This window comes from Centroberyx gerrardi, chromosome 5 (assembly GCF_048128805.1).
Source record: "Centroberyx gerrardi isolate f3 chromosome 5, fCenGer3.hap1.cur.20231027, whole genome shotgun sequence".
Lineage (NCBI taxonomy): Eukaryota > Metazoa > Chordata > Actinopteri > Beryciformes > Berycidae > Centroberyx > Centroberyx gerrardi.
Window position 1 is genome coordinate 27,076,674 of NC_136001.1, and position 23,032 is coordinate 27,099,705.

General features: G+C 42.3%; 1 protein-coding gene across 21 annotated transcripts in view; it reads right to left on the bottom strand.

Annotated features, from left to right (window-relative positions):
- Positions 1 to 465: 465 nt before the first annotated feature.
- The window catches only part of cast (calpastatin), a 40,219-nt gene continuing 17,652 nt past the window's right edge, over positions 466 to 23,032 (bottom strand). For 6 of the 21 annotated variants that reach the window (XM_071918906.2, XM_071918900.2, XM_071918902.2 and 3 more), the window contains 30 exons: positions 17,606 to 17,674; positions 15,509 to 15,652; positions 14,965 to 15,084; positions 14,273 to 14,428; positions 13,433 to 13,579; positions 12,823 to 12,867; positions 12,620 to 12,718; positions 12,399 to 12,479; positions 11,330 to 11,368; positions 10,292 to 10,378; positions 9,942 to 10,022; positions 9,120 to 9,245; positions 8,643 to 8,777; positions 8,317 to 8,421; positions 7,687 to 7,803; positions 7,372 to 7,485; positions 6,572 to 6,685; positions 6,291 to 6,374; positions 5,951 to 6,055; positions 5,572 to 5,688; positions 5,002 to 5,115; positions 4,723 to 4,830; positions 4,451 to 4,552; positions 4,224 to 4,316; positions 3,647 to 3,691; positions 3,379 to 3,516; positions 2,776 to 2,862; positions 2,560 to 2,589; positions 2,178 to 2,284; positions 466 to 2,063 (listed from right to left, as the gene is read on the bottom strand). In XM_071918906.2, the coding sequence (XP_071775007.2) occupies positions 2,186 to 2,284; positions 2,560 to 2,589; positions 2,776 to 2,862; positions 3,379 to 3,516; positions 3,647 to 3,691; positions 4,224 to 4,316; positions 4,451 to 4,552; positions 4,723 to 4,830; positions 5,002 to 5,115; positions 5,572 to 5,688; positions 5,951 to 6,055; positions 6,291 to 6,374; positions 6,572 to 6,685; positions 7,372 to 7,485; positions 7,687 to 7,803; positions 8,317 to 8,421; positions 8,643 to 8,777; positions 9,120 to 9,245; positions 9,942 to 10,022; positions 10,292 to 10,378; positions 11,330 to 11,368; positions 12,399 to 12,479; positions 12,620 to 12,718; positions 12,823 to 12,867; positions 13,433 to 13,579; positions 14,273 to 14,428; positions 14,965 to 15,084; positions 15,509 to 15,652; positions 17,606 to 17,674 (2,901 nt within the window). In that variant the 3' untranslated portion in view covers positions 466 to 2,063; positions 2,178 to 2,185. The remainder of the gene's footprint in view (positions 2,064 to 2,177; positions 2,285 to 2,559; positions 2,590 to 2,775; positions 2,863 to 3,378; positions 3,517 to 3,646; positions 3,692 to 4,223; positions 4,317 to 4,450; positions 4,553 to 4,722; positions 4,831 to 5,001; positions 5,116 to 5,571; positions 5,689 to 5,950; positions 6,056 to 6,290; positions 6,375 to 6,571; positions 6,686 to 7,371; positions 7,486 to 7,686; positions 7,804 to 8,316; positions 8,422 to 8,642; positions 8,778 to 9,119; positions 9,246 to 9,941; positions 10,023 to 10,291; positions 10,379 to 11,329; positions 11,369 to 12,398; positions 12,480 to 12,619; positions 12,719 to 12,822; positions 12,868 to 13,432; positions 13,580 to 14,272; positions 14,429 to 14,964; positions 15,085 to 15,508; positions 15,653 to 17,605; positions 17,675 to 23,032) is intronic. The other 15 variants (XM_071918916.2, XM_071918918.2, XM_078283386.1 and 12 more) reach the window with 9 other exon arrangements.

Below are 23,032 nucleotides of genomic sequence, written 5' to 3' on the forward strand. Positions count from 1 at the left end.
TTTACTTTTGTACGCATTTTAACCTTTTCATTTATTCACAGCATCTTTATTTTTAAGGGTCTATTTCTCTCTCTTTACATGCTGTCGACATAGTGCCGCCTCACTCACACTTTTAAACTTTTTGTTGTTATTTAGTTTGCTTCTAGTCTTGTGTGTATATCCACCATTTTAAAAATAATACATTTACTCAGATAACATGATGGCTGGCATGAAAGCTAAAGTTACGATGAAATATTGAGAATTTTAGCTAACCTGAGAATTTTTTTTCAAATGAATAACATTTTTGAAGATGCAAGCATCTATGGTTTTTAAATATTGAGTAACAAATATAAAGTAGTTGTTTTTTTCTTTTAAAAATGAATGTACAGCATTTTGGAATCAACCGACTGTCTAATTTGATCTCTTGAGATATTGTAAATAAAGATAATACATCTCAGACAAGCAATCTCTCTTGTAAGACTAAAATGATTTGTATTTGACCTTTATTTATATTTCTTCTTTTATTTACGCACACATCAAATCTAAACATCTCTAAACATCACATTTTTAGATGTTTAGAGTTTGAGCAGAAGACATTTGCCACTCAGCTCTAAGCCCCCCGGAGTCAAAAGGAAGTGGGCTTCTACAGCTATGCAGAGTGAAAAACCACCAAGTCAGGAGTAACCCTAACCCTAACCCTAGGAGATTTTTTTCCCTTTCATTTTAATTATGCACAATACACTGCAATTCCCCTGCACCTTCGAGAAACCAAACGCTGTGTTCATTTTTTTTCTGCAGTACACATTGTACAGTATCAAGTACAGTATCTTCAGCATTTATCCATTTCATGGATTAGGTTAGGATTTTTTGACAAATTATCATCAGTAAATTTGTCTTCCCTTCTTTTAGGCACAAATAGAAGCCAGACTCTACATACAGCAACTACACAGTTCTAATTTTCAGATGTTTTTTTATTTAATTAGCATTCCCACATCTAAAATATCTCTCTTATCTTTCGACTCACACCCGAACAAATCCTTTAAAAAAAAAAAAAAAAAATCTTGGGAAAGAAAGCTATATTGATTTTGACTTTACAGCTGAAAGTGATCGCTCTGTGGGACTGTGTAAATTATACAGTGTTGTCGTATAAAGAGAAAAAATATTTTTTTTACAGTATACAAGGCGGTTCACAGAGCCTGTAACCACCGAGGTTCACTTGTAAGTGCACTTTTGGAAACCTAAATGCTTTTTTTCTACAAGGCCAAATACATACAAAAGACCCTTCTCTTGATAGATATTGCTCTACAGAAAGTAAATAGCATTTTGCAAGAAGCTCTCAGATACAGAATCAAGCAGACCACATCCTGTAAATCCTTTTACACATTTTTTTAATATTGTAAACTAAGTGTTGTCATCAGTATAAGCAAACTAAGCTGTACACTAGTGTCGTAATGGCATCTGACCACAGAACAATAGAAAACTTGGCTTCTCTGTGTACATGAAGATTGCACAAACATCCCGATCCTATACACCCACTCTGTGCTGCTCTCACGCCAGCTGACAGCCGCTGCTGCTCCAACCACGAGGCAACGTCGCAACAACGTTGTATCGTCGGAAAAACAGAAACCGTCAGCTGACGTGCGCAGGCAGGACTGACAGGCAACGCCTTACATCCCTCAACACACTCCACACACCAACCAGCAACCTCGAACAAATACAACAAACATTTACACTCTTTCCTTAAAATCCCTCTCTTTCTCCCCACACGATCTCCCTCTCGTCTTTATCTGTTCATCACTCACTCAATCTTCGTTCTCTCTTGTTTTAACAATTCTTTCCTTTTATTTTCTCAAAGGACAGGAAGCAAAAGCTCTCGATCCTCAGCTATGTGTGAAACCAAATCTGCACACAGAGCTGTGTATGTGTGTGTGTGTGTGTATGTCAGCATGTGTTATGGGTATCAATAGGTTTGTCTTTCATCCAGTATACATTCTCGACCATTTAGAAAAATAGATTCATCATCCAGAGAGCAGCTCCCTCAGTAACGCTTCCCTGTGGCTGGGAGGAGGAATTGCACCGAGACCCTGCAACACATCACACAGGCAGCAGTCAGTGGAGAGGCTTGGAAGCGTGCCACATCATTTATCAGTTAAAAGGTATTTTTCTCACTTGTGCAAAAGAACGGAAACAAATCTTACCAAGCGGTCTAGCTCTTGCCTCCCTTCTTTGTGGATGCTGGCACGACGTCTGAGCTTAGCTGACCAGAGAGCTGGTCAATGGCAGATGGATCCTCCGCATGGTGTTTCTGAAACACGAGGTCACAGTTACAAAAATAAAAGGAAGTACAGGGAGCACTTTTGCGAAAGAGATATAGATTTAATGAACGACTCAATGGATTTGGGAAAATAAACAGTAAGCGAAGCGGCGACAGCACATGACATGAAGCGGTGTGCAGGCAGGAGCAGACGGGCTCCTGAGAGAGAGGGCTGGACTTTGGCTTAATTATAAGCGAATGAATTTGTTCATAATAGCGCATATTCAGTTTGATTTAAGTCTCCATGCAGCAGGTAATTTGCTTACTTTGGACTTTGACTTTGACTTGCTCTTGCCCTGTAACAAAGTCGACACCTTGGTTAGGGTGGACAACTCCAGGGTGATCAGAGCTAGAGGGGACTTCCACACATAGATCCTCGTCATGAGCCTATGTCACCACAGAGGGCGCTATGCAACACTTTTACCAAGTGTTGATTGAGATGATCCGCTTATATTCTAATCCTGCACAGATTTTCCTTTTACCTTTGGCTTGTCTCCCTTAAGTTTGAACTCTGGCTGGTCTGGGAGCAGGGAGCCGGCCAGGGAGTCCAGGACAGGACCTGCCATTGGCTGGGAGGGAAACACAACAGTTAACTGACCTGTAAACAAACCTGTCAAACGTCACCAGCTCATAATGCATTCAGGTATTCATGCTGGATTCATACTGTATAGTAACGTATAGGAGTTAAAGTAATAATCTGCCACATTTTCATACAAATAAATGTCAGTTTTGCTACAGTCTATTGCTGTCTGATATAACAGAATAGTGATAGTGATTCAGCCTGTATAGCTCCTGAAAGCTTTTATATTTGCTGTTCTAAACAGCCGGAGTCAGTTAGGTCTTTTCTGGGAAAAATGCTCTGGTGCACAGGAAGTGATGCGTTTTCCGTTTCTGGCAGCAACAACAGCGGTTTGTTTGGAATAAACAGAACAACTCTGTAGTTAGCATGAGCAGAGATAACCGCATAAGAGCGCCACCTACAGACACTCAAACTTCATCAACAGAAAATCCAAGGAAAACACACTTCCCACTTTAAGGGCGAATGTTGTTACTACTATTTAACTATTGAAGAGCCATTCCTCTACCTTCAGCGGCTCTGAGTCCAGTACAGGAGGGACCAGCTGTGTTGTGGCTGCACATGATGCGGCTGGTGCAGCAGGCTTGGGAGCAGCAGAGAAGTCACTGGACAGCAGGTCCAAGGCCGCTGTATCATCCATGGACTTCTACAGGGGAGAGAGAGTGAGAGCGAGAGAAAGACCGGATGTCAATCAAATTCTGACTGCATATTATAGGTATGGGGTGGCTTTAGACTCGTCTTATTTTACTGTGGTCTTCTGTTCTCTGTTGTCTCACCTTCTTGGGTGCTTCAGCTGCTTTGGCCTTGGCTTCTGCCATTGCCTTTAAAACAGAATTGACATATATTAGACATACAGTAAAGCAACTTTGTACTGTATCAACAAGCATGCCCAAGTAAACATTCAAATGCACAGGTTCAAACAGTATTTTGTAACACAGTTCACCTGTAAGGGGACAATGTACAGTGAGCCACTTATTATGGCAAAATAAGGCCTGAAAGTGTGAATCAAGACCCCCGCTTATTACACGGCTACTTGTTATAGACATTGATAATTTGATTCAAAATATTAATTGAATATGATTTTATTAGCTAAAGTAATTTTCAAGCTTCCGCCAAAAAATAGTCGAGCAGGACTGACTGCAGTAACCAAAGAGTAACGTCGTCTTCACTGTGACTTCTTCACTGTGGAGCGATGTGAGATGTGAAACAGCGGTCTGTTATGTGAAACACCGGAAACAACAGAACAACAAAGCCTTGTAGTAAAGGTCAGTGAGTGATCTGTACCAGTCAACTGTGTTGCAGCAGAGAAGCACAGACAGTATTCATCATGTAAAGGTGCAGATGTCAGTCTACCTTGCGATCTTCCTCAGTGGGTCGATACTCTGGTGGCAGCGAGTCGTCCCTCTCTCCCATCTTAATCAGCCTCTCTTCAACGACCTTTTTCTCCTGCAACAACCACATAACCACACACACGTCAGGGCACCTGAGACTGAAAGCTGAAAGCTGAAGCTGAACATGTTCTCTCCTCTCTTTCTTCTTCTTATCCTATATGAAACTATCCTCTTATAGCAGTGGGCTACCTTGACGATGTCTTTGACAGGCGTCGGGGCGGGTTCAGGGGCAGGAGTGGTGTCCATCAGGGTGTCCGACAGAGCCTCGAGGGCATCGTCTGTTCCTGTCGGCTGCTCACACACACACACACACACACACACACACACACACACACACACACACACACACACACACACAAGTTATGACTTAACTGTAGACAGTATTGTAGACAGTGGAAGTAGTTGAAAATACTTCAGCTGTGTGTGTGTGTGTGTGTGTGTGTGTGTGTGTGTGTGTGTACCTTGGGGGAGGTTTTTGTGGGGACTGAAGCAGCAGACTTCACTGCAGGAGCAACAGCGGGGGCAACAAAGTCTCCCGCCAAAGCATCTAGGGCAAAGTCTGCAGAAGACTGAGGGAGGAAGACAGAGAGGAGAAACAGTGAGTAGGAATCAAAATAAAAGCCTTATAGGTTTCTAAACACCTTAACATCAGAATAGCCAGAATATTACTACTGCCTTTATCATCTACCACAGTGAGACATCTGTGCATCACATTGTATTGTTTCAGTCCCATGCAGTACCTGTGCAGGAGGAGCTGAGGGGGTGACGACAGGAGCCTGGACAACAGGAGCTGCTGAGGAGGACATGAAGTCTCCAGACAGGATGTCCAGAGCCTCACCAGTTCCCATGGTGGGCTGGGGGGAGGGGGAGGGGATCATAATAAGGAATTATGATTGAAAATTCATGGCAAACAATTTTGTGATAGTGAATTGGTGAGATCTTTGCTAAATCAACAAAAATAAGGTATGAGATGTTTTTGTGGTGTTATAGTAAAAATCTAGGAGCCCAATCGATCAAAATATGCCATCAATCATTCAACCTTAATCACTGTACTGCAACATGCCACATTTTGACGTGTATTTGTCTAAATTTACCAGTGCTGAAAGGGGCTTTTACAATGGAGACAAAAAGCTACAAGAATAAATTAAAGAACAAAACTGCAGTCTTCAACTGCCTACACCTTGATCACAAAGGATAAGCTCTGACACTAAAACACAGCTTACATCAATGAATACTCCACCTCTGTATTTTACATTCATGTAAAAGGGGCCTATAGCAGGCCTGACACTGAAGCTTGGTAGCAGTCTCACCTCAGGTTTAGGAGCAGGCAGGTCTTTGAGTTTGTCCTTATTAAACCTGTACTCTGGAGGGATACTGCTCTCCTTCTCTCCCACAAGCACACCCTTCTCGTCCTTCAGTTTGGCCTCCTATACACACACATAAAACATATACTGTATATATCAAAACACATGAACAAACACACACAAATGCATGCCTTAGCAAATAAAATGGAAGGGATGTGAAGAGAGCCAGCATGATGCTCTTCTATGAATCGTACAGGTGGCCTCTTTGTATTTTTCTTGTACAGAAACGTAGCAACATATCATTTATACACTGTAGAATATGAAGCCAAACAACGATGTGGCTTTTAGTCCGTCAACAGCATGAGTGTGTGTTTGCGCCCCGTACCGAGACGATGTCCTCAGGTCTGAGTTTGGGGGGTTCAGGTGCTGGTTCTGGGGCTGCCAGGGTGTCGCCAAGAGCACCGAGGGCATCCAGAGACATGGAGTCACCCTGGGGAGAAGACAGAGGGAGAGGAAACTTTTAATCCAGCTGTAATAGATTAGTATAGTATAATTAGACACTCGACTGAAGCTATCTTTAAGTCTTTAAGAGGAGTGAACTAATAAATAGGAAAAAAAATCAAATAAACTCTATTGTTCCTCAATCTTACACTGTGAAAGCAAAAGGTTTAAGGTCAAAATAAAGCATTCCAGCGAAAGCACAAGCTTTGTATCCTCACAGTTACCTCATCAGTAGTGGGTTTTGCTTGTGGTTTTTTGGCAGGGATGACATCAATCGGGCTGGGTTTGGGCATTTGACAGACAGCAATCTACAGACACACAGGGACACACTGTACAATGAGACACATACTGGAAAAAAGATGTTCCATTTATTCTGCTGAACGCAGTAAGCATGCACACTAAAGGATGACAGAATTGATAACACACTTGCTTGCACACACACACACACACACACACACAAACATCACACACACACACAAACATACACACACACCAACAGGTTTACCTCTGGTGTCTTCTTGGTAGGAGGAGGGATGGGCGCCTGGACAGCAGAAGCCTTAGTTGGAGCCACAAAATCTCCAGCGAGTAAATCCAGAGCTGACAAGTCCTCTACCTTGGGCTGGGAAACAGAGAGCAGCTTTCAGTAATAGTGCATTCTTGCCACTGTCGTTAAGGTGACATACACAGAAACTAATAATGTGGTAATTAACACAAACAGCCACAGCCTTCCACCTATGATCGAATTACCACAGAATATATTTTTATTAAATCAAGTGCTATATTCCTAAATAAGAGACAGCATATCATACAGTTGAAAGTGTTCCCAACACATTCATAGTTGACTGATAGCGGAGACTATCCATTGAGTAGAAAGTGCAGATAAGATAAGATGACATTTTAATGACATGTTAAGTAGAAATGTTTGGATGAAAGTATGAAAAAAGTATGAGAAAAATATGGATTACAGCATTAAGAGGGAGTGCAAAATAGCAGCGGTAGTAGCAGTAGAACATAGTGAGACAAAGAAGTATGTGAAATATATACAGCATGAAATAAGTGGAAATTATATAAAAAAACAAAAAAATCTATATGCAATATGTAACAAATGTGCTGGTTTTCACATTAACAGGTCTATAGAAGGCCATACATGTGTATAGAAAGCATCTAGGCAAGTAGGAAAAAGGTAAAAAGCAGCGGACAATAATACAGAATATTACTATCACTACTGCTTTTGTATCACTTTTATCATCTACCACAGTGAAACATCTGTGCATCACATTGTATTGTTTCAGTTCCATGCAGTACCTGTGCAGGAGGAGCTGAGGGGGTGACGACAGGAGCCTGGACAGCAGGAGCTGATGAGGAGGACATGAAGTCTCCAGACAGGATGTCCAGAGCCTCACCAGTTCCCATGGTGGGCTGGGAGAGACAGAGAGACACATTAATATCATACAGTTATTGATATTAGTATCTATATTGCATAAATACTGATATAGTATCTGTCATTTTATATTGATATCATTTGAATGGCCATAGCACATGTGACATACTGTAATTTAAGAGCTAGAAACATCCAAATGTACGACCCCAAGTCTTAAACTGAATTGCTACTCGTCTCACCTCAGGTTTAGGAGCAGGCAGGTCTTTGAGTTTGTCCTTGTTAAACCTGTACTCTGGAGGGATACTGCTCTCCTTCTCTCCCACAAGCACACCCTTCTCGTCCTTCATTTTGCCCTCCTACACACATAAAACATATATATCAATACACATGAACAAATACACACAAATGCAGCACACCGCATGATAAGGCAACTTAATATTGTAGATGAAGCCAAACATTGATGTGTCTTTTAGAAGCAAAGTATCTTTAATGTATTGGAGGAGTTGAAGGGCAAATGCAACTAATGTGCCAATGCAGGAGCCCTTCTACAACCAACTGATTATAGGAAGCTGAGAGCTGTGAGCTCCATGCATGTAACCATAAATGCTGAACGCACAATGAAAGATTTCTTGAATTAATTACGCACCAAAGTTGTAGTCCAAACCAAATTTTAGAGATCAGGGTGCAGAGAGAAACACGATGACGGAGCATTTTTGCGTTGATCCCTAAATCTGCATAGGACAGCCAAATGGGTGCTAAATCTAGTCTAAACCTTTCAGTGTGTCTCCACTCTGCAGGATGCAAAGTCAGCAAAGGCTGTGAAAAAGTGTGAGAACAGGACAGTGTGGCTGTGTGTTTGCGCCCCGTACCGAGACGATGTCCTCAGGTCTGAGTTTGGGGGGTTCAGGTGCTGGTTCTGGGGCTGCCAGGGTGTCACCAAGAGCACCGAGGGCATCCAGAGACATGGAGCCACCCTGAGGAGAGAACAGAGGGAGAGGAAACTTGTAATCTATTAATCTGGCATGTATCATTTAACTAGTGGAATAAAGTGGCTCTCTCTCAGTTTAAGAGCAAAAATGAGTCGGCATCCTGGCAAAAGAGGAAGGAGAAGAAGAGAGAAAGAAAGAGGGATGTACAAGACAAAATCTGTACAATGTGAATATGTAGAGTCCAAACTCCAGCTCCTGTGTCTCACCTTATCAGTCTTGGGCTTGGTGTCCAGTCCAGCCTTCAGAGAGAGATCAGCAGCAGCTTTCTCCACCTTGGCTTTCTTATCAGCAGGCGCAGCGGGACACACAGCAACAGGGGGAACTGCAGTGGCTTCAGCTTTCTACAACAGAGATGACATTAGATTACTTTACATTGGTGATACATCCATGTGTACGGATAATCTAACTAAGTGAAGGGTTACAGAAAGCGATATTCAAAACACATTTATCAGTTGATATTTAGATGATTCTATCCTCATAGGAAATAGCTGTAAAATAGCTAACAATATGAATGTTTTCTATAATGATGTTTGTTTTAATTCCAGCAATCACTTTGTAAGAGTAGTGTCACCTTTTACAAATCATGTATATCTCCTTTTGGAATGAAACTTCAGTTGTCATGCTATAATAATTCAATAATCAAGGATATGTGTCCACCTACAGCCGGACAAAGCTTGCTGTACCTTGGGAGGAGCAGAGGGAAGTCCAGCCTTCAGAGAGAAATCATCAGCAACTTTCTCCATCTTGGCTTTCTTATCAGCAGGAGGAGCGGGACACACGGCAACAGAGGCAACTGCAGTGTCTTGTTTCTACAACAGGCAGCAGAGACTATATTAGATTAGAAAATTCTTAGTTTCTAGTGACTATGTCAAATGTTTGTTTGGTAATCCTTTAAATTACAGGCCATTAATTACGCAATAATGACAGGAAATAACGAAGTAATAGCCAAGTAAAATAGATATAGCATTAGAATGACTGGTATTACTGAGTAATATACAAGTTAAAAAAAAAAGGTCAAGCTAGTTCCAAAAGGAAGAAAGCTTCATGCGCACTATCTTCACTGCAAATTTCACTTTTTTTTTATTTTTACAAAATTGCTAAGCTTTCCATCAAAAACGTTTGTTAGAGCATGAATCCACACCAAGTGGAAGATAAATCAGTGGAGATAGTGCACGTATGCTTTCTTCCTTTTTGAACTAGTTTATCCTTCGCCTCCAGCACCTTTCGACATTTTCAAAAGTGTGTGGTAGTTACACTTTTCTAATACAATTACTGGTAAACACACCTTTTTTTTTACTTGTATATTTCTCGGTAATTACCAGTCTTTCTAACACTATAACTAGTTATTACATTTATTTTACATCTATATACTTAGTTATTTCCAGTCATTACTGTGTAATTAATGGCCGGTTTGTTTCCATTTAGCCTAAATTCTAGCCATCTATATGCATTATAAAGACCATGTCATTATAATGATATCTCAGAGACTTGAAAGCTTACTGTACCTTCAGAGGACCAGGGGGAGGTGGAGCAAAGTTAGAGAAGCCAGCGGATGAGGCACTGACGTTGTCAACACTGTCCAGTTTCTGACCATATAACAGGACAACAAGAGGAAATTTGTTAAGACTTGCAGCACAGCACCAAACTGTGCTCCCAATTCCATACAGGAAAATGTGACGAGTACATAAAAGACCAATGCAGTACAACAAGGGTTAGATATGATGGGCCACCATTTTCCATTTTGTGTTCAAACTGGGAATTCTGATTATGACAAACATGGTAGGGGATGGACTGGCAGCTGTGTGCTACATGCCATAAGTTTTTAAAGTCCTGTGCTAAGTGTCTTGACTCTAACCTCTTGTTTCTTGGGTGCAGCTGGGACAGTGGAACTCACAAAGCCAAATGAGAGAGAATCCAGGGCTTCATCTGTGCTCATTGGTTTCTGAGATGGACAAACAAACAGAGTGTGCATCACCAACACAAATAACCAGAAATGAAACACACCAGAGATGATGGTCTGGTTTCCCCCAAAACATCTTCACACTAAAATAATCTTTGCCACTTGATTTAGAAAATGATTATCATAAATTATGACCTAAACACAGAGATAAAGGGAACCCACTCCATAACTGCCATGTAATCTTCCACTAGAGGGCATAGCAGACCAAGGCAAAGGCATACGCCAGGACAAAATAATACAAACCAGACCGCATGCACTAACAGTGAAGGAAAAGTACCGACACACCCATTACATTCCATGAAACCAAAAATCACAAATAAACTCCCTGAAAAGAAACATTTGGAACATTATACTGCTTTGATGTAGAGAAGGTATGCTAAACATCCAATGTGTTAATACAAAACTCACACTGGAAGAAATACCTAGGTGGAAACAGATCACCATATTAAGAACCAAGGAAGCCTCTTGCAAGACAAGAAGGCAAAGTGGGAGTAGGCTGTGATGCAAATGTGGGTGTGTTGAGTGTGAGTAAATGGTGTAAGTATGTATGGGTGGATATGTGACTGTGTCAGAGCTGTATCGCATTTGTGTGTGTGTGTGTGTGGTTGTGCGCACATATACGTGTGAGATTGGGTTGGGGAGGACAAGAGCCAACGGGTTCAAACAGAGAAGGTAGGTCCTCTGTTGTTTGCTCAGACAACACCCCACCATGTAATGCAACATTCCCCTCTCTAGAGGAACCAGAAGATCATAGAACTTCTGTGTGTGCGGGTGTGTGGGTGTGTGTGTGTGTGTTTGCTTGTGCGTGTGCAGAAGTAAGCAAAAGAGCACAGAGAGCAGGTATGTCTCTGTCTGAACTGTCTGAATAAAGGAGGTTGTGACTACAGTAAATGACTGGCTTTGTGAATGTTTTGTTTTCTGTGTTTCACTTACAGGAACATCCTTAGGTTTGACATCTGCAGGAGCTGGAGGCTAGAAAACACATACATTCATTTTAGATTTATTGAAAAAAAAAAAAACACTTAAACAATGGGCCTCATTCACAAAACTTTTCATCAAATTTTTCTGACTTTTGTTCTTAAGAAACATGCCTACGAAAAAGCAACATGGGATTCATGAAACATGCGCAGACTTGGTTTTTGCGCATCCTAGCTGAATCTGATGATGAATGCCAAAATGTTCGTGGTACACTTTAAGATCAAATCTGATCGTACTCACGCTTCGTGAATGAGGCCCATTGAATTCACCTCCATATAAATGCCTTATAGTTGTCCTGCAAATATCATGAACTTCATACATATTTCTAGTTGTATAAGAATTAATATATGACCATAGCTGTGGGCAAGATATTGAACACTGATATTGATATGCAACAGTGAATGTTCATTTTACACAAATTTAACAATTTCAAAATCAGCAACCTTATCTTGCAACTATTTTACAAGTCACTCATACAGAGTGTTCCATAATTTGGCCTTATTTCTGTTTTCGGAAACATGCGTGTACAAGACCAATCTAATGTTCACATGCTTGAAGGGGGATGAAGTTGGATGTAGCAGGTAGGGTTTACTTGACTGAATAGAATAGCTCTTTTGTTACTTTATAATGTGACATCCTGCCCTTCCATCTTCTATTGTTGTATGTGTTTTTATCAGCATCAGTTATGTTGTTGTGTCTATTTCTTGCACTTTGACACACAGAATTTCCCTCCTGGGACAATAAAGTGTACCTTGACCTTGATCCTGTCCCTGTTGTTAGCTTTCCTACAGTAACAGCATAAGATACATTCATGTAATTCTGGTATCTTAACAACAGCTAAGTGAAGATTCAGGTGCAGCTAGACACTAGAGGCAGCACATAGGGACAGAAAACCCTTTGTTGTCTGAAAAACACACACTACAAGCTAAAACACTCCACTAGCAGTGTGACAAAGCTAAGAAGTGAGGCAGAGGAAGCAATGAAGAGGAGGAGATTGGGAAGAAACTGTGTTGACTTGACTGACCATATCTTCAAATCTGTAGCCTGGAGGCAGTGTCTCGTCTCTTTCTCCACACTTTTGTCCCTTTTTGGAGGTGATGCCATGCTGTGATACATGCAACACACACTGTTAAACACCTGATCCATGCTGAGGCTCAATACAATTGTGTATCAGCTCAACTTGGAGCATACAGGCAGAGGCACAATGTTTGTGTACACACACACGCATACACACTGTGGCTGTACCTCTTTGACCTCTGGCCCGGTGTAAACAGGCTCTGGGGCGAGAGGTTCAGATGGTGGTAGGAAGTCGGCCAGGGCATCAAACGGGTCCACTGCAGGCGCCTGCACATGCAACACATCTCAGCACACTGGAGCAACACGCTACCATGCTTTTCAAACCGAACCCATACGGCCTCAGTATGGCGGACATGGTGATGCTACTTTACCTGTTTGGCTCCTTTGGCCTCTGGGCGGGGAACCTCCACCTGCACCTGCAACCCAGACCAGCTGAGTCAATACACCGGCCTCCACTACATGCATTACATGGCTTATAAGGAGCACACTAAACTCTTTAGCATGGATTTGTGCATGGGTATACAATTAGTTGGGAAACCTGAAAGTGCTTTATAACCAATGATCCAAAAAGCTTTGACTAAAAAGCACTATGAAAATGTCGTAATTCTTATTGGGTGTAATCTTGATAAACACACTGCCGAAGAGCACGCTAATTGAATGCGATCTGTTGAATGTTTATAAGTTGAAACCTCCCTATTTCCCATGATAATATTGCACAAGGAGGAGAAAAAAAAGTGACATTTCTTAATTTCTTGCATGCAGCCTCAACATTTCAGAAATACACAGTTTCATTAAAGGATGACACACAAACGAAAAAGCTCTCCTGCCCCTGAAGGCATCTCTTGAGCACAGTGTTAGTGGTCCAGTTCAACAAATCATATCCTCTAATATTTTATAGCGAGACCATATTCTACAGGGAGTAAATACAGAGGTCAAAACAACCAGACAGCCTCCACCACTGTTGGTTCCAGGATCATCTACCTTAGGCTGTGTAGATTTAGCCTCCTCTGTCTTCCCCTTCACAGACACATTTCCAGCCGCAGCTGTGGCTGCTGCAGCAGGCTTTGACACTTTAGCAGGATCAACTTTAGGAACATCAGCTTTGATTGTTGCGGCGGCAGTGGCACTCTAAAACAATGAATTTCCCATTATAGACCAAGTACAGATCGATGCTTGGGTGTTTTTTTAAAAAGTCAAGTACAATTACAGGTATATTGTACACTCTGAAAGATAGAAATACGATGAAAGAAACAGATGAAACGCAGCACAGTGAGAACCCAATTTTAACAATGCAAAGCCACCACCAAGCCGATGACAGTGATTTTTTCCGACGTGCGACCGGATGCTGTACAAAGAAATGAGCGAGAGAAGAAAAGCCCTCTCCATTTGTTTCCTCTATCTGACAACCCATAACTCTGATCTGGCGGCTCTGGCTTAACTTGGTGCAGGCTGACAGAGCGTGCTCTAATAGCAAATACAATAACAAGTTTAGGCACGCTGGGTAGAGAGCTGGAGAGCAAAAAAACAGTCCCAACTACTGTACTTCCCAACTAGCCACCTCCAAAGCAGAAAAGGAAAGCCCGAAGCAGGGACTTGTTTTGAAAGAAACCTCTAGGCAGAACACAAAGCGGGCAATGTCGAAAGCAGGTAACGAGTATGTGCAGATGTGGACAGTGACAAAACCTGGCAAGCCTCCACGATGCAAAGAGGATGGTGAAGAAAGACGAAATGGAGCAATGACCGAAGACAGTGTTGAAAGGTGTAGCGAGAGAGTCGTGGAGGCTATGAAGAGTCTGGGAGTCCTTTAGCAGTCCGGTCTACCTTGGCAGTGTCTTTGGGAGACTCTTTAGGCTTGGTGACGGCAGCGCTGCCTGCTGCTACAGTCGCTGCTGAGCCAGCGGCTCCAGCGGCTCCAGCTGCTCCCGCGGCAGGAGAAGGAACTGTTGCTGCAGCTTTGACTGGGGGGACGGATGCAGTCTACAAACATGCAGCCAAATGATTACTCAACAACACAAGAGACAAGACTCACAGCATCTGTCTAGCCTTTAAACATGTAAAAGAGAGGCGTGGTTGACAGATATATGTATATAAACTAACAGGGTTAGTGAAAATAGAACTGGATAAAGAGGCGTATACTGATCTCAGGTCAGATCTGCCACTCTAGTCCGACCTAAGCAGAAATATAGATTTATTTCATGTATTTAAATGTGTTGAATTGTTGTCTGCTCATGTCTGCCAGGAGTTAGGGCTGACACTAATCTGATCCTGGATCAGTGTTTATGGTCAACTTAAGACTGACCAGCTCTTCAGCAGTGATGAAACCAATGATTGATTAAACGCCACAGAGCAGAAGTGCTGAGCTACAATCAGACAAGCCTTCCAGGTCAATATGAGTTCGGGGATCTGGCCAGGAATCCTAGATCAACACTCCTGCTGCTCCTGAGAAGTCTGATCAATAAGTATCAATATATTCTGCTGGAGGGGAAGGAAAGGAGGGTGAAGGTTACCTTTACCTTTGAGATCTCTTTAGGCCTGCCCCTCGCCCCGGCTGATGCCACGTCAACAACAGAAGCCCCAGCTGAAGACATGTCAATAACAGTAGCACCTGCTGCCGCAGTGTTAGGAAGTGCAGTCTACAAACCAAGGAGCATGTGTTTAAGGGAGGTTATCAGAATGTTATTCGTAAAGTCAGCGGACAGCACAAATGCAGCAGGCACCTCCACAGTTTGTTACAGCATTCCTCCCAAGCATGATGATATGAGCGCTCATTATTGTGAAACAGCAAGTGCTTAGCATCTGAGCGTGTGAAAGGTCAAGATGGGCGGATGGCCGAGCCCAAGTGTAACGCATACACAGAGTGGAAAGAATGTTTTACAAGGACGGAGATGAAAAGAGCGTGTGGCAAACAAGGAATCAGCGAAGAAGAGGTGTGAAGTCTCATAACCAGCGCACACCCACAGCAACGGGTCCGAAAGAAGGCAGCGGTTATCGATGTTACAACAGGCCAAACAGCCACAAGCCCCTCCGGTGTCTTTTAAGGATCCAGAGTCAGTCTACCTCTGGTGTCACTTTAGGTGTCTCTTTTCCTCTTGTCCCAGCTGAAGCATTTCCTCTTGCTGTGACGCCACTTGCTGTGGCCCCGCCTGTTGCCGTGGTAACCACCCCAGGCTTTGTAGCCATGCTGGAGGCTGATGTTGCCTTCTGTAATGCATCAGGCATGGAGAAGTTCAAGTACTTGCATTGCTTATGTATCTTTATTTCTGGCAACCACTACTCTCTATAATGCTTCATGAACAAAAAAAAAACCTAAACTGTAAAGTGGAAAGAGAAAGAGGAATTAAAAAATGAAGAGAGAGTATGGCAATTGGCAATAAATGGCCTGTAATTGATGTACTATACATAGCCAGGTGCTCATGTGCTTCAGTATCACACACACACATACACACACGTTGCACTGTGCATACCCACTGTTTCCCACTAACAGTGAAACTTGAGCAGCTGTTCCCCTCTAAGCCAGGTCACAACGCAGAGGTATGAAGGGGCACCAAGGTCAGCTGCTAATAAGAGTCAAATATAACTGAAGGGTATTGACACAAGCCTTGTTTATAAAAAGCTAACGAAAAAGATAAAGATAATGTAGTTTTATCACAATTATGCTTTTTATAATTATTATGATTTACACCTATTCTCTGCACACATCGCCAGTTTCACAATAGCGTCACATATCCCACCAAAAGCCTACAAGCCAGGCACCAAAATAGGTGACATTTAACTTTAGTTGTTGAAGGACTCTAAAAGAACTGCCAAAACACTTCTGCCAAAGCATTATCTGGCCTGTGCACAGTGTGCCTTTAGTAATGACTACTGAAAGAGAATCAGGGAATGGATTGGACTTCTCTGGGGAAAGCACAGCGAGAATCCTTTTGTCCTGGAGCCAAAACAAGGCTGAAAACATTCACACTTCAGTGCAAAAACAACTCATCAGCAAACTTTCACTTCTAGAGCTGTATAGAAACGGACATTTAATTTTGGCCAAGCTGAAAAGTAAAGCCAATCTCTGTATCCTATAAACTGTCCTGGACAGAAGTTAACAGAATGCAGTTTACACCTTATAAGTATTTGGGGAAGCCAGTCTGTTTTCTGGCAACACCATGCTGGTATTAAGCTTATTATACTGAGTTAGGCAAGATCCAAGTAAAATCCTAAAAGTAGAATCATGTAGGAAAGTGATGTAGTTACTGTATAATCACAATCCTTTTGATGTCTCTTTGAACTATCCTCTATTACGTTTGTGCCTTAAAGCTACTGTGTAACTTGTACATTCAGTGAGTTAGGGGTGCAATTACCTGATTAACATACTGGTAATTATCTTAACATGTCTATTTCCTTAAGATCAAGACTGAACTGCCCTATCAAGGGGGCTGTGTCAACAGAAACACAACTTTTGAACTATGTCTGAGGTCATGACTTGGACAGAGAGGAACACTTAAGACACAAGCTTTCCTTTATTTGATTCCTCTCAGTACAAAAGCAGCACAAATGCTTTGGATAATTCTGAACATCTTGTTGAAACTGCTTTAGTAAGTAAGCACACAAAGCATCAAAAAGAACATGAAATGGCAACCATTTTGATCTCAGGCTATTGTTTCAGAGCAGCATTGAGTCCAGACCAGGTTAAACTGCCTCCCTCCTCCTGAGTAACTGGGTGTTGCCCCTCTTGTGCTTGAATGGAAGGAAAAGGACAGTTTTCTTTTCTCTGTACTACTATTTAGAGGACAGGACTAAACCTTTTCCCTCACTCTACTTAAAAGCTTTGTAACTATTCACACATTAATTGGCGCACTGCGGGAACAGGAAAGGAAGTAACAATAGCAAGTATGGCCCTGATAAGAGGAGGGGTCAGGGGTCAGACTGACTGGAAACCAGACTGGAGAGTGGGACGTGCTACAAAGACCAGAGGCAGACGGCGATCCACTGGCTGAACATAGGAAGTGGGAAAATGAGAGAGAGAGAGAGAGAGAGAGAGAGAGAGAGAGAAAGAAAGAGAGAGAGAAAGAGAGAGAGAGAGGGAGGAAGGGAGGGAGGGAGGGAAGGATAGAGGGAGGGAAGTTGGATAGAAGAGTTTAAGGGGTATGACGGAAGAATGTACAATACCTCAAATTGTGCAGGCTTGGTGGTGGAGACCTGAGCCGCCGGGTTGGGCGCGGCCTGACTGGGCTGCGACTAGAGGGAGAGAGGGAGAGAGAGAGAGAGAGAGAGAGAAAGAGAGAGAGAGAGAAGTTATTACAGTGCACTGAATACACACAACAAAAACAACACAAAACTAGTCTGTCATAATCATTTCAAGAAGACGCCACACTGCAACATCTTGGCTTGACATGGGACGACGACTGTGGAAAACAAAACATTCCATGCAGCTCATTTCTGAATGCAGAGGAAAGTATGCCGAGGATTGCTGTCAGCACAGCTTCAATTTCTGCTATGATTATACCACAATGACAGAGAGAGAGAGAAACATCAGGCACTATCTAGCTTTGCTTTCCATTGTATCACAAATAGGGTTGTCAAAAGTATCGATACTTCGATAAGTATCGATACTAAAAATTTGAAACGGATACAATACTCATTTGCAACAGTATCGATACCAGCAGTGCTTTCTCTTAATGAAAAATCAAACATATTATTTCTCTGCCTCCACACACACACACACACACACACACACACCCTGCACCGCTGCCCACAGCCCCTCCTCTCACTAGTAGCAGTCAGCTGGGTCGTTGCCTCAGTCAGCAAACAATGCTACAGAGCGGTGCCGACGAAGGGGGGTAACACGTCAAACTTGGCAAAGCACCTTAACCCTCATCCTACCAACTGGGGTACCCGCTGACCCCAGAGGTATACTTTTTGTCATATCTCACAGGTGCTTTATTCTATCATTCCAATTTTTCATGACTTTGTCAATCAATTTGTTCCTGATGACTTCATATCATTGTTTTCTGTTTCTCTTTTAATTAGTGCTTTTTAAAAATACCAATGTATTGGGGTCCCGGGGGACCCCAGTCAAAAGCACCCAATTCCGCCTATTCAGTTTTAATAGATGGAACTATTTATTAGAGTTCATGTTTGCCATGGGTCCTAATTTAAAGTATCACACGCTATCAGGGGGGGTAGGGGCACTCTGTCAGTCATTTTGAAGGAGACAGACACAGGTTTTAGTTTAGCTAGCAAACCAAACGTTAGCTACAGAGCTAGCTAATGTTATCATGTAGGTTTGCCAGATGCCCAGTTTTCGACCGGACCGTCCGGTTTTCAGATGCATTGTCCGGGCCCGGTCAGAAGGCTCGACCGGACGTTGAAATGTCCGATTAAAATCATTCTGTCAATAATAATCCACTAACTCTAGCCCTGCTGATTTTTCCCTATCATTGGTGAGTATCTGTTGCTTCAACAAGCTAAAAGTGTTCTGATAGGCTGATGACTAGAGCAGGGTAATCTGCTGTGTAAGTGCAAAGTTTTGAATGAGTTTTATCGGGCCTACGTTATGGAGAAGCTGTCTGTCTGTCTGTCCGTCCATCTGTCTCGTTTGCACCGGGATTTCCCCCTGCGTTGTCGGATATTAAGGGACTAGTTTGGGTCTCTGTGTCTGTGTTTTTTGCTCAGTTGCTTACAGTCTATGCTGCAGAGGCCAGGAGGCAATATGATGTTTCACATGCTTGTGCAGTATAAACTCACTCCCCTCAATAAAAAAGAGCAAATCATGACGGCGATCGACACCTGTCAATCAAAAATGTGTTGTTTGATCTCAGACAACTTTAAAATATTGTTTTCATGTTAAAATTATATTTTAACATGAAAACAATATTTTTTTTAAAAAGATTGAAAATTCCTTTTTTTCCCCATGGTATCGAAAATGGTATCGCATATCGATATTTTCCTGGGTATTGTATCGAAGTTAGAAATTCTAGTATCGTGACAACCCTAATCACACATATACACAGTAACGTGTTGCGGCACAACACAAAGAAATATATGCTCAGAGCTGTTGAAGCACTACATTGTTGTGTGTGTGAATCCCAGACTGCAGAGTGTGACTGTGCATGACTGTAGAGAGTAAGCAGACTATCGTTGGCTCTGTTCACCTCAGCAATTCAACTGCAATCCACAGCGAGACAGAATGGAGGATTCACAGGTTACTCTCACTGCAGTCACAAAGTGTAAAAGGAGCACAGGGAAAATTCACATCATTCTTCAAAGAGGGCGAGTTTGGCCTTTGACGGAGAACTTCAATGCAGCTATTTTTCATGCTCAAACATAACAGAAATGCTGAAGAACGGAAACTGTGTGTGTGTTTATGTGTCCATGTGTTCATGTGTTCATGTGTTCAACCATGCATACAGTTCAGTAATTCTGAGGCATGCAGCAGTCTCCAGGTGGAGTCCTGTATTCTGCATCTACAATAGACAGCAGAACCCAGCCCAATTCTTTCACATGGCGTGAATAACAGGGCAGAGAGCCTCCACCCATACTGACACCTAGTGACACTAGTTTCACATCCATTACAGTGCATTGTATGGCATTGTATCACTGTACAGTCAGACCCAACCCAGCCAGTTAGTGAACATGATAGTCTTGTCTCAGCTGTTTACAGAAGTGCGTCACAGTGACATTATTATGACAAAGAGTAATGGTGCTTTGCCCACTTATTTCAAGTGAAGTGAGTTTGGAGATGGCGTTGCTTATGTTTGCAGTATACTGCAGTTTTTGCAATACTATAGTTCTGCTGTTAATGTTGATCATACAAGGTCATGAGTTCATCTGGTCATGACCGCACAGGCTGTGAATTGCATAATTGCAAAAAAAAAAAAGCCTTAATTTACATGGCCACTTAGACTCACTGCTTGCAATTTTTAAATGTCTCTGTCTCTAATGAATTTCAATTCATTCTTAACCAATGTTTCAGTCCTGTGAGTAAAACTGTGTACTGCAGTATGCCATTATCATTATGCCATGTCTAAGCACCTTTAAGCCTCTGAGTGACCGAACCTGTCAAGCCAGCGTGGCTCACACTGAAGTTACACTGAGATGATATGACAGGGCGGAGGGGAAAATGAGTTTGTGTGTCTGTGAGAGAGCCAGAGTGAAGTGGGTGAAGGGGAGGAAGACAGGGATGAACAGGGGGGAAAAGAGGCACACATTGCGAATTGCATCACTCTATAGAGTCTGTAATCTGGGACCTTTTATTTAGAAATGATTGCAGCTCAGCACCGTCAATGATTGCCTCACACCCTGTGTGCAGTCGAGACACGCTGGTGATACATTTGACACAGATAAGGTCACAACCCGCCTCAGGGATAGAACATGTGAATCATTTCTTTCCTCTAGCCTTGCTTCAACCTCAGGTCAGTTATGAGTCTCTATTCCTCATACCCTGTCTCTGTATTTCCTTCTAAAATCTCACTGGTGGTGAAGATTCAAGATTTTTGAGTTCAGAGGCAGATGGGGCGAGAGGAGCAGAGGAATCGAGGAAAGTCACTTAAGATTTGTCCAACTAAGCAAGGCTCCTGTACTTTACTCCTACTTACATTTCTGTTTCCTTTGACATATTTTTCTCTTTAGGAATAATTTATCATTGATCTGTAAGAGGTTGCAAGAGTCAAATTAATGCAGCCAATGTTGTTTTATCTTGTGATTAATGGTTTTATCTTGTGACTAAAGTGTTTCTGACTGAATATATATATATATAAATAATGAAGCACAGAAAGAAAGAAACAAGGACTGAAGGTAGGAAGGAATATGCGTTTTCACCCACTGTTTGGGAAGTGGGCGAGAGGAGGAAGTGAGGTCACAAGCACCCTGGGCAGCCAGTGCCATAGGGAGAGGTTGGGTCACGTTGCTCCTCTCGCTGCAGTAAATATTGATGGTTGCTAAGCAACCAAATTAATAACTCCAATGACTGAAAAGAAGGAAGCAGAGTGGTAGTGCATGTTGGGTGGTAAGGCATGTTAGCTGATGTGTTCTGTAAGTTTAATTTGCGGGTGAAACAAGTATCCAGCGCATGGGAAGACATTCTCATTACAAATATATGAAACAAATGCTGGAAAATGTTTTGAATGGTGCCAAAGTTAAAAAGTCACACACTTGACCAGTAGTGCATTGGCAAAACACTTTACTCTTACACATTAACACACTGTCTAGTAATGTTTTCATTTGATTGTAAGATATCATGGTCATTCCAGTATTGGCTTTCACCTTTTTGTCCTAAAAATATATTTCAGACCACTCATAGGAAGTAAACAAACCACATATCTCTCTCTGAGGAAACAAAACTTCCCTCAGTGACCCAATGAATGACCAGCACTCATACCATGTCCTACTGTTACCTAGACATCCCACACCGTACATTTATACTGTGCTCCATAAATACAAACTGTATTAGCTTCTTACTTGACCAATATAACACGCTTCAGATTTGTCAGTGAAATAAAAGGGAAGTTGGCCGGAACAGGAGTTTGGCTCCTCATGTGACTGCTAGCATGATCATATGAGAGCAGTCCACAGAGAAGGTGTTGGGCCAAAGGAACCAGAAGCAGCAACAGAGTGAAGACCTTAAGGAATGTGCTACCTTGCTGATCTCAGAGTTAGTGTGACATAGCTGTTTGCCCTTTGACCCCTCATACACATTCCATGAGCTATGACCTCCTATAAGATGTCAGAACAGTGTCCGTCTGCGGGCATGGCTGCAAATGCATGTATTACTTTTACCACAGCCATATGCAGAGAAATGTACAATGCTTTAGCCTTGAATCTGGATGGCATCAACAAATATGATAAAAGGGAGGGGCGTCCTGTTAGCTTAAATTGGCTAAGGTGCATACCATGCAACCATGACATCCTGTGTTCAAATCTGGCCTCGCACCTTTGTTGCATGCCATCTCACTCTCTCTCCCTATTCCTGTCTCTCTCTACTTTCAGTTATCTACTAAATAAATAAATGAATGAAAATCTGTGTGATCCAGTTTTACCACAAACACCACGCATTATAGAAAACTTTCATATTCTCTCTGTGGTGTGCAAAGAATCCATTTTCCTTAACTTGACACATTTTGAAACAGCACACAAACAAAATAATTTTCCCTCAAGGCACAGTCTCACATCAAAACCACTGCAAAAGTTCACCACCTCCCCTGCCTTTATGTGGCAAATGGAAGTTAACACAGACAGGTTAGGCTAGCACATGCAGTGAACCACCCAGATACTTTTCGAAAAGCAAACAAATATTTGCTTTTCATTCACAGTCCATAAAATGAACAATAGACTGTGCCACAGACATGAAGGTGACTACAGCTCAGGTACAGGGGAACATAACATGTTTACAAGTTGAGTCTCAATGTCCATATCAGAGGATCATAAGAACTACCAGTCATATGTAAACAGGCCAAATAGTGAAGTAAAAATGTTGCTTCTCTGATCTTCCCCACACTGCAGGTGATGTTGTCTTACAAGCACCTGGGATTTCACCTAGATGGCATCCTTGTAAGTGCCGCACTGGCAAGTTTACTAAAAAGCTGAGGCTGGCTTTCT